At 37.5% G+C, this 21500-nt stretch overlaps 1 protein-coding gene across 1 annotated transcript; it reads left to right on the forward strand.

Moving 5' to 3' along the window:
• Positions 1–2130: 2130 nt before the first annotated feature.
• On the forward strand, positions 2131–19516 carry LOC115223465 (sorbitol dehydrogenase). The gene is made up of 9 exons (XM_029794053.2): positions 2131–2276; positions 7831–7864; positions 10236–10400; positions 11497–11656; positions 12004–12122; positions 13559–13624; positions 15190–15365; positions 15997–16118; positions 17637–19516. Exons 1-9 carry the CDS (start codon positions 2226–2228, stop codon positions 17788–17790), a joined length of 1047 nt encoding a protein of 348 aa, XP_029649913.1. The 5' UTR covers positions 2131–2225; the 3' UTR covers positions 17791–19516.
• The last annotated feature ends 1984 nt before the right edge of the window (positions 19517–21500 follow it).

Below are 21500 nucleotides of genomic sequence, written 5' to 3' on the forward strand. Positions count from 1 at the left end.
CTATGGAGAATGGCAAAATACCAAATACATATAAAGAAGCACACATAACTCCAATACATAAAGGGGATAGCAAATCAAAACCAAAGAACTACCGACCAATCTCACTGACATCACACATTATCAAGGTCTTCGAAAGAATAGTTCGTGGAAAACTGGTTGAATTCCTGGAATCCAACAATCTGATGAATTGCAACCAGCATGGATTCAGGTTAGGTAGATCATGCCTTTCCCAACTACTGGCACACCATGACCAAATCCTAGAAAATCTAGAGAATGGATACAACACAGATGTTATCTACCTCGACTTTGCCAAGGCATTTGACAAGGTAGATCATGGCATCCTGGGTCACAAACTTCGAAAGCTAGGAGTAGGAGGAAAAGTTGGTACATGGATAAACGAGTTCCTTACAAATAGAACTCAAACAGTCACTGTGAATGGAACCCATTCAACACCATCACCTGTGACCAGCAGTGTTCCTCAGGGTACAGTACTCGGCCCAATCCTGTTTCTCATCCTCATCTCTGACATAGATGAAGATACAACCAGCAACGTCTCATCCTTTGCTGATGACACCAGGGTCATGAGACAAATCAAAGACGAGGTGGATACAGAGGCCTTACAAAAGGACCTGACCACCATATATAAATGGCAGGAAACAAACAACATGTTGTTCAATGATAAGAAGTTTGAACTAATTCGCTACGGAACAGATCAAGATCTGAAAAATACAACAAACTACAGAAACCATCAGGACAACAAATAATGGAAAAACAGTATGTGAAAGATTTAGGCATCCACATGGGAACCAACCTAAAATTCAGAGAACACCTTGACTCAGTCTGTCTTACTGCAAGAAAGTACAGCGGTGGATCTTGCGCACCTTCAAATCAAGAGATACCTCAACAATGAAAACCCTCTGGAACAGTATGATACTTCCGAGGATTGACTACTGTTCTCAGTTGTGGTCACCAACAACAAAGGGCCAACTATCTAAGATAGAATCGCTCCAAAGAAATTTTACCTCATACTTCTCAGAAACGAGGGACCTGGACTATTGGCAAAGACTCAAAACCTTGAGGATGTACTCAATAGAAAGAAGATTTGAGCGATACCGAATTATATACATTTGGAAAATGATAGAGCAGAAGGTGCCAAACTTTGGTATCAAAACCTACCACTCACTGCGCCACGGAAGACGCTGCCAGCTGCCACCAATCAACAAAAAGGCTAGCCAGGCAGCAAAAACCCTGCGAGAATCAAGTCTGTTGGTTCGAGGAGCACAACTGTTCAACTCCATTCCGGTACATGTCAGAAATCTATCAGGATGCAGTGTGGAATCATTCAAATTGCAACTGGATAGATACTTAAGCACCATTAGAGATGAACCCCATCTCCCAGGATATACACAACGAGCACAAACTGACTCAAACTCGCTCCTACACATGTCAAATTTAAGCAGAGAATACAACCTGGCAACCACACCAGACTCTGAGGGTGGAGTCTTCGACTTGGCCTGAGCATGGACTCAAACCCAAATGAAATGAAATGAAATGAAACGCCGGGCGATACTGCTAGTATAAATAATATATCTATGCATATGTACAAACTTACACATATACGCATATATATGTGCATACCTTGGAGATAATGTCTAAATTCCAATGAAACAATTTTGTTTCACTAGGAACCGACTCCTTCTTTATTGGTGATAAATTAGAAAAGTGAAACCAGGAACCCCTCAGGTACAGCAGGCGTGGCTCTCGCGTGTGTGGACGGCAGGCTCCGCGGTTTCTGTTTGTCAACTTTTACTTACAAGGTATTAATCATCCAATAAATCGAAGATTTTTTACTAAATTAAATAAATTTTGTTTTAAATAATTGGAAAAAAAAAACACCCTCGTCTACCTCGATAAAAATAATATAAAAATTAACGAAATTATTCATAAACATCAAAACAAACAAAAAGCCGACATCAATAAATAAATGATTTAGTTGATATTTAATTATTTATACATTACTTTAAAAAAAAATGATAATAATAATGATGATTACATTGATCTAATAACCATTAATATAATAACTATTAATATACTAACTATTAAAGTTGCGTCACTCTTGTTTCAGCATTCATGATTCCGAGTCTAATTTTAGATCGACCACTTAACTATCCTCGCCTCGCTTGTCTTCGTTGTTTTAGTTTGGAATCACTTCGCCCTCCTTCACCATGGACGAAAATCTCTCCACTGTTCTTCATTCTAAGGGCGATCTGAGGATGGTCTGTGCAATTTACATTATCTATTTATTCATTTAGTCTTCCGTTTTATTTCTCTTTGCTCCCCATTTTGCATTTCTTTTCTTTGGCAACTTTTATATTTATAGATGCATGTATATTATCTTTAAAACTTTAAAGTTTTTTCGTACAACGAAGGAAGTAGGGGGTCGTTGCTAAACGAAGAATTATCGGTTGCTTCTTACATTAACATCGTACCAAAAATATAAACAGATAAAATATTATGTATATATATATTATATCTGCATGCATGTATGTCGTCTTAGAGTTGGGTCACCTGCTCGTGGGTAAAACTTTAAAAATTTGGGTCTTGCTTTCGTAACCCTTCGGGCGAGTATTTAACCTTTATATGTTAAAGTTGAGCAGATATTTATCGCCCTAGATGTTGTGACCATTTGTAGCGTATGAATTATGGAACTACGATTTCTCTCCAAGAATCCAAGTTCTACTGCATCTATGTATGTATGTATACATGTATGTATATTTCTTTACTACGCACAAGGGCTTAACACAGAGGGGATAAACAAGGTATGCATGTATGTATGTATGTGTGTGTGTAGGCATGCATGTAATGAATGTAATCTAAATGTATGCATGTATGTATGTGTAGCTATGTATTTCTGTATATGATGCATGTAAATATATGTATTTCTCAGGCTTGGGAACATGAGGTGCAGGGGGTGCGTTTGTACCCACAAAAATTTTTGGTGGGGTGCAATGAAAATGCTTTGAACATCCCGAGTTTAACCCCCTAAGCCTGTTTCGTTCCAGCACTTTACATGTATATATATATATATATATTCGTGTGTGTGTGTACATAAATAACGCATGTTCATACGGATATGTATGCATACATACATATGCATGTGTATATAAACATATCTATATACATATGTATACTGTGTATATAACTGCGTATAACATGTATACATATTCATGAATATACTTTGATAATGTTCATAACAAAGTTGGTTTTTGTTTACGAAACCGGAAAAAAGAAAATCGAACGCTCCAAGAGATGTTTCTATTCGGTGTGTTGGGGAACTGGAAAACCTGTCTTTTTACCTCTTTGTTTTGTTATTTGAACCATGTTATGTAATCTTAAAACTGTAGACACAGCATTTTATGTGTGTCTGTGTTTGAAATAAAACGATCACTTAAATTTTTGTTGTTTTTTTTATCAATATGATGTTGATGTAATTTCGTCAGACCTATCCAATTAATGTTTTACAAAGTATTTCAACAATTATATTACTTATTTTTCTGTTTTGATATTTAATATTCAATAAAAGAAAGAGTGTCAGTCTCCATCCAAAAAAATAAACTTTAAAACCAATTCCGTTTTACTGATTTAATTCCGGTTGGCATTTTATAAAAGAGGTTTCGATACTACGATCTAGTCTTTAAAAGCTAGAAAGATCAGTCATGGTTCATTTGTTCCAACTTCTCAACATGGAAAAAGTTTTAAAGTTTATATCTCAACGAAAAGACCCATGTTCTAAATACGTGTTTTTGTTATTTCTATTTTTTTAATTAACAATTGACGCACTCCCAGGTTAGCTCTTATAGAATAGATCTATGTTCAAAAATAGGTACTCATATAATAGAGATTTGGCTATTATTTCTGCATAAAACAGCGGTGAGGGTCAACGACTCTTTCATGTGCTACTTTAGTTCGCATTCAGATGAGAAACCGCCCCCTTCGCAAAAGCATTTTAAAAAGCCGTTCTAAACCACAAACCCGACCGAAACGAATTTGATTATAAGATGCACAGCAAGTTCTAGGTGTTTCTAATTAAAGATTCACTTTTTTTTTCGCAGCACAAATTCGTCCCACAGTTTCTTATATTACATTACACCCCGCCGCCCTAGTAATAAGATTCTCACCCCTGGTGTAGGGTGACTCTCCCGTTTGATAAGACCTGTTATAACTGGATTGTTCTTGTTATGATTTACAGAGATAAGATTAAGTAAGTCGTTCGTATTCCCACGTTATTCAGGCGTCTTCTAGTGTTGAGAGGAAGGTCGATCTCGTTTCGACCGTCGATTGTAGCCCCCATTTAATAAACTTTATAAACCCACTTCTTCTAACTTAAACTCCAGTTTTTCTTCTATAAAATCCATCAAATCTTGATATTTACTATCTTCGTGTCGTTTTACGACGTCTCTATAATGCTCGGTGCCCATTTCTTCATCGTGGGATAAATGTACCCATGACGAAGTTTTCTAATCACGGCTCGTACTCAAGCAAATATCGACTTTGTGGTTAGTTTCTGAATATCATTTATAGATTCATATCAAAGAGAGAAATCAGAAATGATTTCTTACATTCTCTTTTACTCTTTTTCTCTTTTACTTGTTTCAGTCATTTGACTGCGGCCATGCTGGAGCACCGCCTTTAATCGAGCAACTCGACCCCGGGACTTATTCTTTGTAAGCCCAGTACTTATTCTATCGGTCTCTTTTGCCGAACCGCTAAGTGACGGGGACGTAAACACACCAGCATCGGTTGTCAAGCGATGCTAGGGGGACAAACACAGACACACACATATATATATATATACATATATACGACAGGCTTCTTTCAGTTTCCGTCTAACAAATCCACTCACAAGGCATTGGTCGGCCCGGGGCTATAGCAGAAGACACTTGCCCAAGATGCCACGCAGTGGGACTGAACCCGGAACCATGTGGTTGGCTAGCAAGCTGCTTACCACACAGCCACTCCTGCACCTATGGTTATTTTTTATTTTTATTTTTATGGGTTGTAATGGGTCAGCCAATTATATCGTCCCAGTATTTCTGTTTCTTTAATAAATGATCGACCCCTAAAAGGATGAAAACCAAAGTCAGTGAATTCTTTCATTAGTATTACAACTCAACCAGAAAGATGTGGTGGAGTGATAAAGCTGTCGGCAAGATGCCTTTTGATAGTTAAGTTTTGAGTTCAAATCTTGTGGAGATCAAATTTACTTTTCATTAATTTATCATTAAGATAAATAAAAGGGTGTGTAAACTATTAGGGATCATATTATCGACTATACCCTACACTCTTGCCCAAATTTAAGCCTTAGTACTCATGCAATAGACTATAGTCTGCCTCCAAATATGTAACTTTGTTGCAAATGGTGGAAATTATTATTATTTTCTAACTGCAAGCATTGAGCTGGCAGAATCGTTAGCATGCTGGGTAAAATGACCAGCAGCATTTCACCTCTCTTCACATTCTGAGTTCAAATGCCACCAGGGTCCAGAAAATAAGTACCAGTTGAGCACCAGGGTTGATTTAATCAACTTAGCACCCCCCCCATACTGCTGGCCTTGTGCCAATGTTCGAAACAATTACTACTTTCTAACTCTGGCACAGAGTCAGACAATGATTGAGAGCATTTCTAGTTGTTAAATTGATCTGATTACACTTGACTGCTATTTAATGTCGTCAGCACAAAAAGATAACAACCAAAGTTGAAATCATCATTGACAAAAGAAGCAACCATTAAGCTGTGTACTGTCATTATGTAACCCTAGGTCATCAGTGGTCAGGCTGACCTTTATGCACAGACATTCCAGCTATGTCCATCATGTTTTTATACAGCAGTATCTCAGACTGCTTTATTCAGTATATTCTACCATGTTTTTAAAGATAGTAGTGTAATTTTGAGGAAGATTTGGCTGCTATTACTGGAAGATTAACTGATTAGTCAGAGGCACTATTGACATGTGTTTCTGTGACCTAAGAAGTAGGACATCCCTTCTGCTGGGCTGTGATTAAGAAATGATTTCTACCCTTTCCTCTTTGTTCACCATTCACTACCCCCATCTCTATCTCTCACTTTCCCCACACACTCTTACTACCTATACCCACCCACTCACTCTCTTCTCTTCACCTTTTTGTACCTTGAGGGCACACTCTGACACCTTCTCACCACTACCTTTATCTGCTTTTCCAGGTCTACCCCAGTTACTCCCACCCTTTTGTAATGTGAGTAGCCTTGTAATTTCACTACTGCAAGAAACCTGTTCCTCCTTTCATATTTCAACTCTCTCAGCTCCTAGCATAAAGCCACCTCTCTCTCTCTCTCTCTCTCTCTCTACAGTACTCCTACTCAGTTTAAGGGTATCTTTAATCTTGTGAGTTACATGACAACCTCCCTAGTACTGGTGTCACACAAAAAGCAGCACCTGGTACACTCTAATAGGGTTGTTGTCAGGAAGGGCATCCGACTGTAGAGACCAAGCCAAGTCAGACATTGGAGTATGACTCTGTCCATTGGTTTATTGGATCCTGTTGAACCATCCAACCCATGCCAGCATGGGAAATGGATGTTAAATGATATAATGATATCAGAGTGGAAGAAAGTGCCAATGGCATGGATTTGTTTAAGGTGAACCTGAACTTGCCAGGAAGAGACCCACACCCTTAGTTTCATGACCCTCCTCTGCAGCACATATGGAATGACACATACAGGATCCAGTCATGAAACTGCAAGGGACTGTCATTGGTTCAGTTATAGTTTTGAGAGGTGCCATCTGTATCTTGTCCATCATGTGTCCCCTCTTCAGCTGCTGATCCAGGTATTGTGATCTTTACTAGTCATCATCTGCTTGTTCCACTGTTGGGGTCTTTGGGGGCTGGTTGTGCATAGTTTGGATCCTCATCCTCCACCTTGTCACCAAGGAGCACCCTACTTGGAGTTTAAAACTCCTGATAGCATCGCTCTCAGAACCAGTGGTCCAAACAAGCCCCTCCATGAGAACTAGGAGTGACGTATGTGTGTATGTATATATATATATATATGTGTGTGTGTGTGTGTGTTGCTCAGTTTCTAAAGGTACTTGAGACCATGGACACCCAACGTTCATTGTTAATTCCATACACAAACACAAGCCAAATAATCATGACAAGAGGGCTCCCACTAAGACTTGCTTCTTCAAGATTTCCCACTTTAACAAGGGGACATCCTCTGCCATCTATTAGGTCATCTGCATGGAAGGCCTTGACATCCTACTGGGCCATTTAGAACCACCCCTATGTAAACACCCATCAACAAGATGGTCACACACAGAACAACCCTGGACACTGGCAAACTGCCCTACTTGCAACACTGCTAACTCAAACACTGAGCAAATAATGAAATCGTAAATACACGTTTCTTGGACTGCTTCCTACTGAAAATAGGCCCCTTTGTGCCTGAAATATAATGTCTTTTTTTTTCTTCTTTTTTTTTTTTTTGTAAAACTTTATGTATTGTTAGAAGCTTTCTTCATTTCCCTTTTCTTTTTCTACTTATATAAATATATATGTATACATATGTATGTATGTACGTATGCACATAACCAACGATGAAACAAACTGTTTTTGCCCTCTCTCTGAATGCTCTGACAATCTAAAGCCATACAGAATTGTCAACAATATTAAATGTCAAGGACCAGACATGTTAAGGTCTCTCAAATATGATGCATTTTGATATTTACATAACAATTGTGATAGTTCTTTTCTTGGTATTCTCTTCAAATGCTTGTTGTTTTTCTTTTGCAGGAATGTCGGCCCATCCCAGAGCCAGGCATTGGAGGTAACAAGAAGTCTTTATATTCCTAAAGATGTCTCCTTGTCTTTCTCCTTGTTTTATAACCTTCACCAAGGACCTTCCTTTCTGTTTACATGTTACAACTACTTTGTCTGAGACAATAGCTGGAAGTATAGAAAGTTAATAGACAATAATAATAATGATTTATAGTGCAGTTTGACTTTAAACCTTTTTGTTAACATATTTCTTTTGAAATACAGTGCTTCTGTTTCAATTAATCTTGAAAATAATGAAGAATTTAATAAAATGACTCTGTCATTATTAAACTGATACTTGGAATTTAAATTAACATGAAATTTTGTCAAAAGATAGCATTTTAGAACAAGTTTGTATCATACAATCAAGGATAGCCTTAAGCATTTCGGTTTCTAAGGGATAAAGGAAGCTAAAAGAAGATATTATGATGTTTGTTTGTTATCAAGTTTAATGTTATAAAGCCAAAATAGTCCCAGGGCCTTTGTTATTCATAATGTTTTCTAACATTGACATAAGGGGACAATTTGATAGAGTCACAGGGAACAGGTAATTATTTATCTGATCCTACGTTTTGCTGCTACTTTTTTATATTAACTGTGGATGGGTGAAAGAAAAGTTGATTCCAGCATGATTTCTACTCAGATCCTTAGGAACTGTAGCTAAATTCTACAAGACAGGTGTTTTGTGTAGTACTCTACCAATTCTTACATCCACCACTTTTGTAATAATAATGATGATGATGATGATAATAGATAGAAAAATTGATTCCAATCGACCAGACATTGTGATCAAGGACTACACCAGAGGAACTTGTCTGTTAATAGATATGTCAGTCCCACAAGATCAAAATGTCTCAAGAAAAGAATACGAAAAGCTTTCTCACTATAAAGATCATCATCATCATCATCATCATTTAACGTCCGCTTTCCATGCTAGCATGGGTTGGACGGTTCAACTGGGGTCTGGGGAGCCCGAAAGCTGCACCAGTCCAGTCAGATCTGGCAGTGTTTCTACAGCTGGATGCCCTTCCTAACGCCAACCACTCCGAGAGTGTAGTGAGTGATTTTATGTGCCACCGACACAGGTGCCAGACGAGGCTGGCAGACGGCCATGCTCGGATGGTGTTTTTATGTGCCACCGACACAGTAAATTGTAATCAGAAAAATGTGTGAGCTTAGTACTATAACAATGCCAGTAGTGATTGGTTCACTGGGAATGATAAAGAAGGGAGCTGAGAAGTATATTAAGCCACTCCCTGATAACTCCAATCTCGGTGAATTACAAACGATAACCTTGATGAGTGCAGTCCATGTACTACGGAAAGCACTCACCATCTAAGATGGAATAAATGTGGTGGTAATTTTAGCATGCATAGCAAAACAAAAGTGTCTTTGCTACTCTTGGCCTCTGGAGGATGCCTGGTACTAAGGCAGCTGAAATAAAGTTATAATAAAAAGAAACTATAAATAATAATAATAATAATAATAATAATAAGCCTTTCTACTATAGGGACATGGCCTGACATTTGGGTGAGGGGGATAGTTGATTACATTGACCCCTGTATCCTACTGGTACTTAATTTATCAACTCTGAAAGGCTGAAAGGTAAAGTCGACCTGGGTGGAATTAGAACTCAGAACATAGTGGCAGACAGAATACTGCTAAGCATTTTGCCCAGCACGTTAATGATTCTGCCAGCTTGCTGCCTTCAGTAATAATGATAATAATAATAATCCTTTCTACTATAGGGACAAGGTCTGAAATTTTATGGGAGGGGACTAGACAATTACATTGACCCCAGTGTTTCATTTGTACTTAATTCATCAACCTCGGAAGGATGAAAGGCAAGTCAACCTCAGCAGAATTTGAACTCGGAACATAATGATAGATGAAATACCGCTAAGCATTTCGCCTGATGTGCTAATGATTCTGCCAGCTTGCCACCTTCAACAACAACAACAATAAAAATAATGATGATGAGGAGGAGGATTTAGGCACAAGGCCAACAAATTTTAATGGGAGGTTGTCAGTTGATGCCATATACCCCAATGCTTTACTGTAACTTTATTTTGCCGACTCCCAAAAGCATCTAAAACAAACTTGACCTTGGTGATATTTCAGTTCAGAATGTAAAGAACCAGAAGAGATTCTGAAAGGTAATAATCATTTCATTTATTTGCCATAAGGGCAACATATCAAGGGAACATTACAAGGGCAAATTAAAAAACAGGTTTAGGCCTGTTAGAGTAGTTCTTCTGCTTAGGAAAATGGCTTTGTCAAATAAATGTAATATATATTGTGTGTATGTATGTGTGTGTATGTATATTCTGTTATCATTATTTGTACATTAAAATCTCTTTTTTTTTAAATTTTGTTTGCAGAAGTTCAATTATCAATGCAGGATGTAGGCATTTGCGGATCTGATGTCCATTACTGGACTCATGGTTGTATTGGCGACTTCATCCTCACTTCTCCAATGGTCTTAGGTCATGAAGCCAGTGGAGTGGTCACTAAACTGGGCGAGGGCGTAACTAATTTATCAGTTGGTAAGTCATGTGGACAGTGAACAAATGGTGACATTAAGCTGTGGAATGTTATGAGGTGTGGTGATAGGAACCAGGGTCCCTCTGTTTCTCCCTATTTCCATATTCACGTGAAGGAGAGGAATTTTGGTTTTTAGTGCTACTCATATTTTCTCCTGTTAAATGTCTCCATCCTCTTATAAATCTCTCGTCTGTAAAAGTCAGAGTAGAACCTCTGATTTTCAGTGATTATTGGTTTTGTTTAACCTCAGGGCATCACTCTTTAATCAAGAAAAGGAGTTCCAGTCATGATAATCTTGTCTTTTTTTTTGTAGATATATCTAGGGTTGCATTATCCAATGTCTCTTTATTAAAAAATGACAGGCTGTGATTTGAGGGTGATTCAGCTACTATGTTTTTGACCATGATGCCATGGCATAAAGACTTTAAATGATTGAGCATGATATTGATGACTAAGCACAGTTACCTTTCCATTATTCAATCTGGTTACTACAACTCACTATTAAATGGAAACCAGTGCTCTAGACTCTTCTCTGTGGTCTGTGCTGGTCAGTGGTCAAGTTCACTGGTGCTAACAACGGTATTTGTTAATGCATCTTTCTGTTGCCAGTGGATACGAACTCTGCTACTAAATGTGGAAGATGTTGAAAGGAATTTCAGGCCTGTCACATTCTTGTATGGCATAGGCAAAGCAATGAGAAGTCTCCTGGCCCTAGTAGAAGACTACAACAAACTTGTTTGACCAATTGGAGGATAGGTTCAGGAGGAAATATCTGTGGTCAGTGTGGGGAAAATGAAAATTATGATTGGATGGTGACAAAGCATGTTAGGAAAAATAAAGACAGAGGTAACTGGTGATTGTGGCCAGTGTAAAAGCAGTGACAAAAGGATGGTGATACTGTTGTATATAACTGGAATTACATTGGTGATGGCTGTGGTGGGAAAAGGCCATCATGATGCGTGGGAGGCAGTTGTTACAAGGGATCAACATTATTACAATAATGATTAAGATGTGATTGAGATTATGGTGATGATAATAATAACTAATTAACATAATTCATGCTGCTGCTGATGATGATGGTTTTTGTGTTGGTGGTAGGTGACCGTGTAGCCGTAGAACCTGGTGTACCATGCCGATTATGCAACTACTGTAAAGAGGGGCATTACAACCTTTGTCGAAAGATGCGATTCTGTGCGACACCCCCTGTTCATGGTACCCTTGCCAGATTCTATTGTCATGCTGCAGATTTTTGTTACAAGTAAGTGAACACTTTCTTTTTCACAACTAATTTACATATATTTGCATAACAAGTTCAATTACACGTTTGGGAATTTGGTTAACTGCCTAGGATTTGCGTTTTCAATTTCCTCTACTTTGTATTATTTCACATTGGCTCTCTACGAGCACTCTATAAATAGTCCATACTTTCTATAACATACTTAATATGATATGTATGTATAGAAATATATTATATTGCTACTTTGATCATAACATTGAATAAAGCTTTCATTAACTTAATAAGTTGTGTTTTCTTTTAATTTGAAATTCATCACAAAGAAAAATCGAAGCCAGTAAAACTTAATCTTTGTCTGTGATTTACTTTAGGCTACCTGACAATGTAAGTACCGAAGACGGAGCCCTACTGGAGCCACTTTCTGTTGGAGTCCATGCTTGTCGAAGGGCTGGAGTTGGCATCAATTCAACTGTTTTAATTTCTGGGGCAGGTGTGTATATTATTTATGCGTGTATATGTACTAATATATTACTTCTGTGAGTATACTACTGACATGCACCAGTATAGATTTGTTTCCACATGAAATAAAACCAGTTTATACAGGGCTCATATTACAGCTGATTATCATCCCTAGTATATTACAGCTATTTTAACAGTCCTCGCAAAATGGAAGATAAAATTGATTTCAATGCTCTACTTTTCTGCTCAGCTTGCTGCTCCCCATTTTCTCAATACTAAAATTAATATTTACACCCCTAATAATACTTGTTAGGCCCTTTATTCTAGTAACTATTTAAAACTATTAACTTTTGTCTTTTGCTAAACTAACTTTCACCTCACATCATAGAGTTTAATCAACTCTGTGTAGGGAAACATTCTTTCTAACAATACTTTGTTATTGAGAGTATAATATAATTTCAGATATAAGCACAAGGCCTGGAATTTGTAAGAAGTGGATCAGTTGAGTACATTGACTTTAGTTCATGGCTGATATGTTATCTTATTGACCCTGGAGGGATGAAAGGTAGACTTCACCTCAGCAGGATTTGAACTCAGAAGACATGCCACAAGGCATTTTGTCCAACACTCTAACAATTCTGCCAATCTCCCATCACCTTTACTAAAAGGGCTTAATATTGGGGACTGACCATTGATCTTTTATGTTTTTATTTGTTTAGAAGCAGTTTAAGAACAAATTGCTAAAAGACGAAAGTATGGGAGATAATTCCTACATTCCCATCTTATGAGGAATCAGTAACAAGTTTTTATTATCACTTACTATTTTTTAATTGTGTATATAAATATACACAATTCTATGTTTGTCGGAGAGAGAGATAAGGGGGACTGTTTAAAAATTAAATCTCAGGTCTTATCTACATAATAACTGACAGTGAGCTGGTTTAAAGCACTTTGAATACTGAGAACATTTAAACAGATTGTTTAACTGTATTGCCTTCTGGCCTGTTATGTCTGTTGTATTCCATGGCATCTGAGAGAATGTGATAATTGATGTGTGTTGAAAAGTGGGTGCATGAATACGTTTTCATATTTATGTGAACTGTGTAAAACTATACATTGATGTATAGCTTTAGCCCTTTAGTATTTAAACCATCCATATCCGGCCAAAATAGCTAATCTGTTTTATGTTCAAACTGACCAGATCCAGCCTCTCACACCTACCCTGCAATGTTATTCTACATTAAGTAATTACACCATCAACATCTTGAAGATATGAGATAATGCATGATTAATTCGAATCAATGGGAATCAATAGGCATTATGTTTGATTGAATAATCTGAACACTAAAGGGTCAAACCAAACAAAATTAAATCTCCCCCACCCCACCACCATCAAATGCCATCCTGTTTACATACATGGCTGTTTATCTCCGTAGTTTTTCACATGAACTTGTTGTCTATTTTCAGGTCCCATTGGACTTTGTTGTTTTCTCACAGCAAAAGCAATGGGAGCAGCTAAAGTGTGCATGACAGGTAAGTTGCAAAGGAAATAATGCTTGGCTCTCATTGTAAATTTCAAACCCAATTGAAATGCATTTCTGAAATAGTTCAAAGCTCAGCACCAAATTCTTCCTGGTTTTGTAATTCCTATTGACTCTGCTCATCATCATCATCATCGTTTAGCGTCCACTTTCCATGCTAGCACAGGTTGGACGGTTCAACTGGGATCTGGGAAGCCAGAAGGCTGCACCAGGCCCAGTCTGAGCTGGCAATGTTTCTACGGCTCAATGCTCTTCCTAACGCCAACCACTCCGTTAGTGTAGTGGGTGCTTTTTACGTGCCACCGGCACAGATGCCAGATGAGGCTGGCAAACGGCCATGATCGGATGGTGCTTTTTATGTGCCACCAGTGCAGGTGCCAGACGAGGCTGGCAAATGGCCACGATCGGATGGTGCTTTTTACATGCCACCGGCACGAGGCCAGTTGGGGCGGCGCTGGCAACGGCCACGTTCGGATGGTTCTCTCACGTATCACAGCTGCAATTTTCATTGATGTTGATCGATTTCGATTTTCACTTGCCTCAACAGGTCTTCACAAGTAGAGTTTGGCACACCAAGTTGGCTATTGCAACTATCACATTTCTTTGTGTGTCACTGAAGTAAACTGTTATGGTTTTGTCTTATACGTTCATTATTATACATTTACATAAACATGTGAAAGTCTGGTCAGTGGGACCAACAACCATTTTTCTGTCAGCATAAATCAACAAATGCACATTTGCCTGTGTTAATGCAATGCAACCATAGCCACGTCAAACTGGTGGACCTGTTGTATTCTCATGTTTTGCAAACAACTTATATATGCAAGTGCTACCAGTCCAAAGCTCTGCATACTGGAAGCCAGCAAGTGTATGGGGTCATCAGGAAAGATGAATACCTCTCGACAGCATCATTGTACACTGCCCTCACTGATATGAGGCCCCACTTGCTAGATCAACTGGTTATCAAATAAGGCTCAATATTAATAATAATAATAATGAAATTATTGTATACAATGCTCAGGTGCACCACAACTTGTCAGAAAGTATGTATAAAGTATATGCAGTAATGTACAAATGTCTAGAAAGCGAATAATGTATGAGTCAGATACATGCTTGTGTGTGTATGGAGGGGAGAAAATCAGGTGTAGTGTTGGCGAATCTCAGGAAGCATGGAAGTTTTGAAGGATGCAGTGCTCCGACAACTAACAACTGATGCCAGCAGTTTGTTCCATGCTTCAGCAACTCTCAGCGTCAAAAAATGTTTCCTAAAGTCATGGGAGCTGTGCTGTTTTCTGACTTTGTAAATATGTCCACGGATGTTAGACAGGTGGAGTTTGAAAAGGTGCTCAGAGTTATTGTTTGTATTCTTCTAGCCATCGCTCATTGTCTCTTTTTAACAAAATCCAGTGGCTAACCCTTTCCACTGTAGTTTGGATATTGGTCATGGTGGTATTTAACTGATAAGAAACACGATGAAAGAGCTACATACATCAAAAACATTAATGTATGTCAACACACACACACATAATTTCAAACTGTATCTTTGTTTCTTCACAGATGTTGACAGCCAGCGCCTGGAATTTGCCAAAAAGGTAGGGGCTGACCATGTTCTCTCTGTGAGAGCAGGTACTTCCAAAGAACTTGCTTCTCAGATTGAGAACCTCTTGGGGAAAAGTCCTGATATTTCACTTGAATGCAGTGGGAACCCTGCTGGTTTAAAAACATCTATTTTGGTAGGTTACTATAATTCCCTCTCTCTCTCTCTCTCATTTATATATATATATATGTGTGTGTGTGTGTAATATATATATATGTATATATATTCACTTTATCTCCTTTTCTTTTCTTCAATAATATTTGCTTTATTCTTTTAATCATTTTTTTTCTGACATAATGAATCTAGAACTATATTATCTAATATGTACTTTACTTTATTTGAAGTTAAGGTGTTACTTGAGGGTGATTTGTCTGCTATTTCTAGTAAGTCAAGTCTCAAGTGATTCAAGAGAGAGCACCTTTGCCTTCCAATTTCAAACCAGCCACTGACAAACTCTCTAAAGATTCATCAAAATGCTTGAAGTGTCATTACTAAAACAATAAATTAATACAAATTATAAATAAATAATCTTTTTTTTCTCAGCAGAGATGTCAACGCTACAAGTTGTGATGTTTTTGCCAATTTGTCCCTAATGCTAATGAGGTTCTTTGTTCTTAATGTAAATTCTCTCTTGATGCAAAATAGTAAAAATGTTCATAATGTTTATCAGATGATCTTGACTGATTGATCAGAATTCTTTCAATCCATGGTTTGCTTTTTAAATATTGATCTGTGGACGTCTGTCTTTTATTGTTGTTTCTTGCCAGGCAACAGCCAGTGGCGGATGTGTTGTCATGGTTGGCATGCAACCTGATGAAGTTACAGTTCCTTTGTTGAATGCTGCAGTCCGTGAAGTAGACATAAGGGGCATTTTCAGATATGCAAACTGGTAAGTATTGGCACTGCTGAAGAGGAAAGGCAATGAAAGAATGATGGTTTATAGAGAGGGAGGAAAGAGAGTATGATGTATCTGAGGAATTTGAGAAGTGCTTTTAGCAAATAATCTTCTGTCAGAAGGTATTTAGTTAAAATATGTAGAACTATAACATGAGAGTTTCCCTGAGGACCAGATCTAGAATGACAGACAATATAGCTTGCAGTATTTATTTATTGTCCCTGTATGTTCTGAGTTGAGATCAAGTCCTCTTACTGTTGACTTCACCTTTCATCTTCCCAGGATTGACAAAATAAATATCACTCGTATATTAAACTGGAGGCGCAATGGCCCAGTGGTTAGGCAGCGGACTCGTGGTCGGAGGATCACGGTTTCGATTCCCAGACCAGGCCTTGTGAGTGTTTATTGAGCGAAAACACCTAAAGCTCCATGAGGCTCCGGCAGGGGATGGTGGCGATCCCTGCTGTACTCTTTCGCCACAACTTTCTCTCACTCTTTCTTCTGTTGGCCTGCTCGCTTAGCCAGCGGGGTGGCATCATTTGAAGGCTAAAACAATGCGAAGCGCATTGTGACCAACGATGTGTAGAAACATCTGATAGTCTGGTCGGTCACGGTGATATTAAACTAAATATCATTTCTTGTCTTCTTCTCCACCATTTGTGATCTTACGTCTATATTAGAACTTCTAATTCAAAGTTATCAAGGGTATGATGTTACAGAATCAGTAAAACACCAAACCAAATACCTTGAGATGTTCATATATGTGAAAGTTTACCTTCTGAGTTCAAATCCTGCTAGAGTAAACTTTTTACTTTATCTTCCTGGGTTTCTAATATATGACTGGAATCATCAAAATCAGCTCCTCCATAAATTATGTCCTTTTAAATTATGGTTTCAAATCCCACCAAGGTTCACTTTACGTTCCATCCTTCTGGATTCTACCTGTCTAATACCAGTGTCAATAATAATCACCTGTATAATTAAATTCGTGACTTTCTCCTTTTATTAAACGTTGTTGTTATTGCAGCCGTAACATTGATTGTCTAATAATAATAATGAAATTATTGTATACAGTGCTCAGGTGCACCACAATTAGTCAGAAAGTGTGTATAAAGTATATGCAGTAATGTACAAATGTCTGGAAAGCGAACAATGTACGAGTCAGATACATGCTTGTGTGTGTATGGAGGGGAGAAAATCAGGTGTAATGTTGGTGAATCTCAGAAAGCATGGAAGTTTTGAAGGATGCAGTGCTCCGACAGCTAACAACTGATGCTGGCAGTTTGTTCCATGCTCTCACCGGGAAAAAATGTTTCCAAAAGTCATGGGAGCTGTGCTGTTTTCTGACTTTGTAAATATGTCCATGGGTGTTAGACAGGTGGAGTTTGAAAAGGTGCTCAGAGTTATTGTTCGTAAGATGGTTGATAATTTTATGGGTGTCTGCCAAGTCAGCTGCCAGACGTCGGAGTTTCAATGTGTCTCTTTAAACAGACTTTTTTTCTTTTTTTGCAGTTACCCAATTGCCTTGTCAATGATAGCTTCTGGCCAAGTGAATGTCAAACCTTTAATTACACATAGATACAAACTGGAAGAGAGTCAGAAAGCTTTTGAACATGCTCGCACTATGAAAGATGGTGCAGTGAAGATTATGATTAAATGCAGTTAGGGACAGTTCTTTTACTGATTTATTTTTGTTTGGGGTTGTGTTTTTTTTAACCCCTTTAATTTTATAAAACCAAGTATTATTTCTCCATCTTTCTAACCAACTAACTTGAAACAATTTCCACTGAATAGATTTTAAACCAATTACCTTTTATTTCCTTGTATTAGATGAAATGGTAATGGCATGGTTGTCTGTCTTCATTCTCATATCAAGGGATTTTAGAAAAAGAAAGATATAAGAAAATTCCCACTTTATTTGAGGAGAGATTTATGATAATTTTTATCATATACATAATATGATTATATAAATATATACATACATATATACATACAACATATATATGTGTGTGCGTATATATATATATATATATAATTATTAATTTGGGTGAAATTTGTTATGTACCTATTTATTTAGAAAATTTTTTGTTGAGTTTTTTTTTCTTTGTTCATAAAAAGTATGTTTTACTAACATTTTCTTACACAATGACGATGTGGTAGAAAGCTGAAGGAGTTCAATTCTCCGACACTGCCATATCTCTGAGTCAATTACAAATCACAGATGAAAATCAACTTTTGTTGGGGTTTTTTTCCTCCCTTTTATTACACAATCTTATTCTCCCCTTTCTTTATAAATTGTGTGGCATAGGGATTAAATAAGATATCGATTTATTAATTATATTAAAAAAATGTTTTAATTAGCCATTTAAATCGAAATTTGAAATGAAAATTTATTTTTTAAATCTTTTTAAAAGAAAAATGACAAATGAAAAACAATGTTTTAAACATTTCCATAAATATTTTTGTTACAGTTCCTTGTTTATGTTTGTGTCTCAAAGGAGGTGAAAAAGTCAAATCACACCTGAGACTGTCATCTACTTTGAAAGACAGACTTACAATAAGACAAGAATATTTGAGATGGGTTGATGGGCAGGGAAGGTTACATGGGGCGGGGGGAGGATTGTTGCCATTTGTCTCATTTGAAGTGCTGGGTTAATCATGTTCTTGTTTTTGGAAAACTGTTATTCAAAGAAGGATACGCAACTAATTAATTAAGTGATGATCAGAACTAAAACAAAAAAATTGAAATTATTAAAAAAGCAACAACGGAAATGTATTTTTCAAGCTAAATATTTTTATCATGAAGAACTGACATCTTATTGAAAGTACAGATTTAGGAATTAGGTTTTAGGCAAGCTGTAATTCTAGTGTGGACTGTCTGGCAAGTTGGGTTTCTATTCCCAATTGAATAAATTTCAGTTTGTTTGTGCAACTAATGTTCTTTGAAAAACACCCAAATCTCATTCCAGTCTCATCCTATGTAAAATTTGTAAGCTTTGTACTCACCCAAAGCCCAATTTTTTTACTTACCTTAAAAATGCAATTTATCCAAAAAAATTTTATTTGGTTTTTTTTTTTAGCTTTTTAGAATTTTAATTTTTTTAATATTTTTGTTTCCCCCTTCCCTCATAACATTAGGGTTTTAGAACTTAGTCATTGTAAAAGCATAATAGCCACCACTTCCTCTTGGTTTAGGTTTCATTTTGAGTGTTTCTTTCTGTTTTGTTTATAATGTGTTTAGAATATTAAAAAACCAAAAACTTTCAGTCAGTTCTTCCAAAAAGAAAAATGTCCAAGAAATATTGGTTGTTTTCGAATTAAAATTCCTTCTTTATTTTGAGACTTGAAATGTGAATAAACATGGCAACACTTGATCAAATGTTTTTATTTTATTTAACAGTTTTTATGTTTTTTTTTTATTTCTATTATTGTTGTTTGTGTTATTGTTACCGTTCGATCAGTAAGCAGAGGGAATTGGTTGCATGTCAGAGGATATCCCTTGCAGTGTTTTGATTCTGCTGAAGGTGGCAAGCTGACCAAATCCTTACCACTCTGGGCAGAATCCTTAGTGGTGTGTCGTCTATCCTTATGTTCTGAGTTCAAATTTAGCCTAGGCCGACTTTGCCTTTCATCCTTTTGGGGTCAATAAAATAAGTACCAGTTGAGCACTGGGGTTAATGTAAATGACTAGCTCTCTCCCTCAAACTTGCTGGCCTTGTGCCACAATTTGAAATCAATATTCTGACCCTTTATATTCTGAGTTCAAATCCCACTGGGGTTAATATTGCCTTTTGTTCTTCTGGGCGTCAATAAAATAAAGAACTAATTATATCAACTTACTCCTCCTCTCAAAATCATTGGTTCTTGCCTAAATCAAGAACATCATCATTTGACGTCTGTTTTCCATGCTGGCATGGGTTGGACGATTTGACAGGAGCTGACCAGCTGCAGAGCTGTTTGGATTCCCTGTCTGTTTTGGTACGGTTTCAATGGCTAGATTCCATTCCTAACTCCAATATTATTATTGTTAGTATGGCAGTGGGATGACTGACCCATTAGTCTATTGGATTCAATGCATAGCTACATTTCTTTTGGTTCTCTATGTTCTGAGTTCAAATTCTGCCATGGCTAACTTTGTCTTTCATCCTTTTGAGATTAATAAAATAAGGTACCTGTCAAGTACTGGGGTCAATGTAATCAATTAACCCTCCTTCACCTAAAATTACTGACCTTGTGCCAAAATTTGAAACCATCGTTATTTGCCCTTATGGGATAAACTCTCCCGGTATGTCTGTCTTGGAGCTGCCAGCAATTGAACCTGTTTGAGTTGTATCACAGAGTGATGAAACTGTCTGGCGTGAAATTGTTTAGTGTTCTTGCATTGCTGGCTTGGAGAAATATTATCATGTACAAAAATGGCTCAGCTCTAAGCTGTGTCTTCTGTGAAGATTATCCCAAGATTTTCTTTTGACAAGGAAGAGATGCTTTTCTGGGGTTTTTTTTTTTTTTTGTCTTGTAATCATGGCAAAGGAATTTTGTGGTAGATGCAGTTTGGTTAACAGAGATTTTCCAGTCAGGCCAAGCTGTTATCAACTTCTCTAAATAACTGACCACTTGAAGAGGATGGTGGATGTAGAGAAGTCCATTAAATATTATGAAATGTGGGTTAGTGTGGCCAAATGGGGTTTCTATTGCTATGGAACTGTGGGCCTGCTGCATGAACTGGAAAAGTGTCAGCAATATCTCATATTGTATGTAAGATGTCTCAAATAACCTTTTGATGCTGCCCCTCCCTACTCTGGGGGATAATTTTCATGTTCTTATTTTGTTGCTGTTTATTGTTATTTGTTTATTAATTTGTGTTATTTTATTGATCTCACCTTTTTATCTTACGTAAACCTGCATCATCACCCATTGCCTTTTGATGTTTTGTTTATTTTCCTTTTTTCTTTTTACCTTTGCTTTCTCCCCCAACATCTTCAGTTCTTGGGAGCAATAAAACAAGGTGGACTGGTAGAATCAGTGAAGGATCAAATAAAAATGCCTGCAGTATTTGTTCCAGCTTGCTATATTATGGGTTCAAATTTCAGCAAGGGCGATTTTGCCTTTCATTCTTTCATCATCATCATCATCATTTAACATCCGTTTTCCGCGCTAGCACGGGTTGGACGGTTCGACCAGGGTCTCGGAAGCCAGGAGCTGCACCAGGCTCCAGTCTGATCTGGCAGTGTTTCTACAGCTGGATGCCCTTCCTAACGCCAACCACTCCGCGAGTGTAGTGGGTGCTTTTTACGTGCCACCGGCACAGAAGCCAGTCGAGGCGGTGCTGGCATCGGCCACATTCGGATGGTGCTTTTTATGTGCCACCGGCACAGG

Source organism: Octopus sinensis, linkage group LG23 (genome assembly GCF_006345805.1).
Source record: "Octopus sinensis linkage group LG23, ASM634580v1, whole genome shotgun sequence".
Lineage (NCBI taxonomy): Eukaryota > Metazoa > Mollusca > Cephalopoda > Octopoda > Octopodidae > Octopus > Octopus sinensis.

Coding starts and splice junctions, on each gene's coding strand:
- LOC115223465 (XM_029794053.2), top strand. CDS start 2,226: ATGGACGAAAATCTCTCCACTGTTCTTCATTCTAAGGGCGATCTGAGG. Junction 11,657..12,003: donor GCTGCAGATTTTTGTTACAA/GTAAGTGAACAC, acceptor GATTTACTTTAG/GCTACCTGACAATGTAAGTA. Junction 16,119..17,636: donor ATTTTCAGATATGCAAACTG/GTAAGTATTGGC, acceptor CTTTTTTTGCAG/TTACCCAATTGCCTTGTCAA.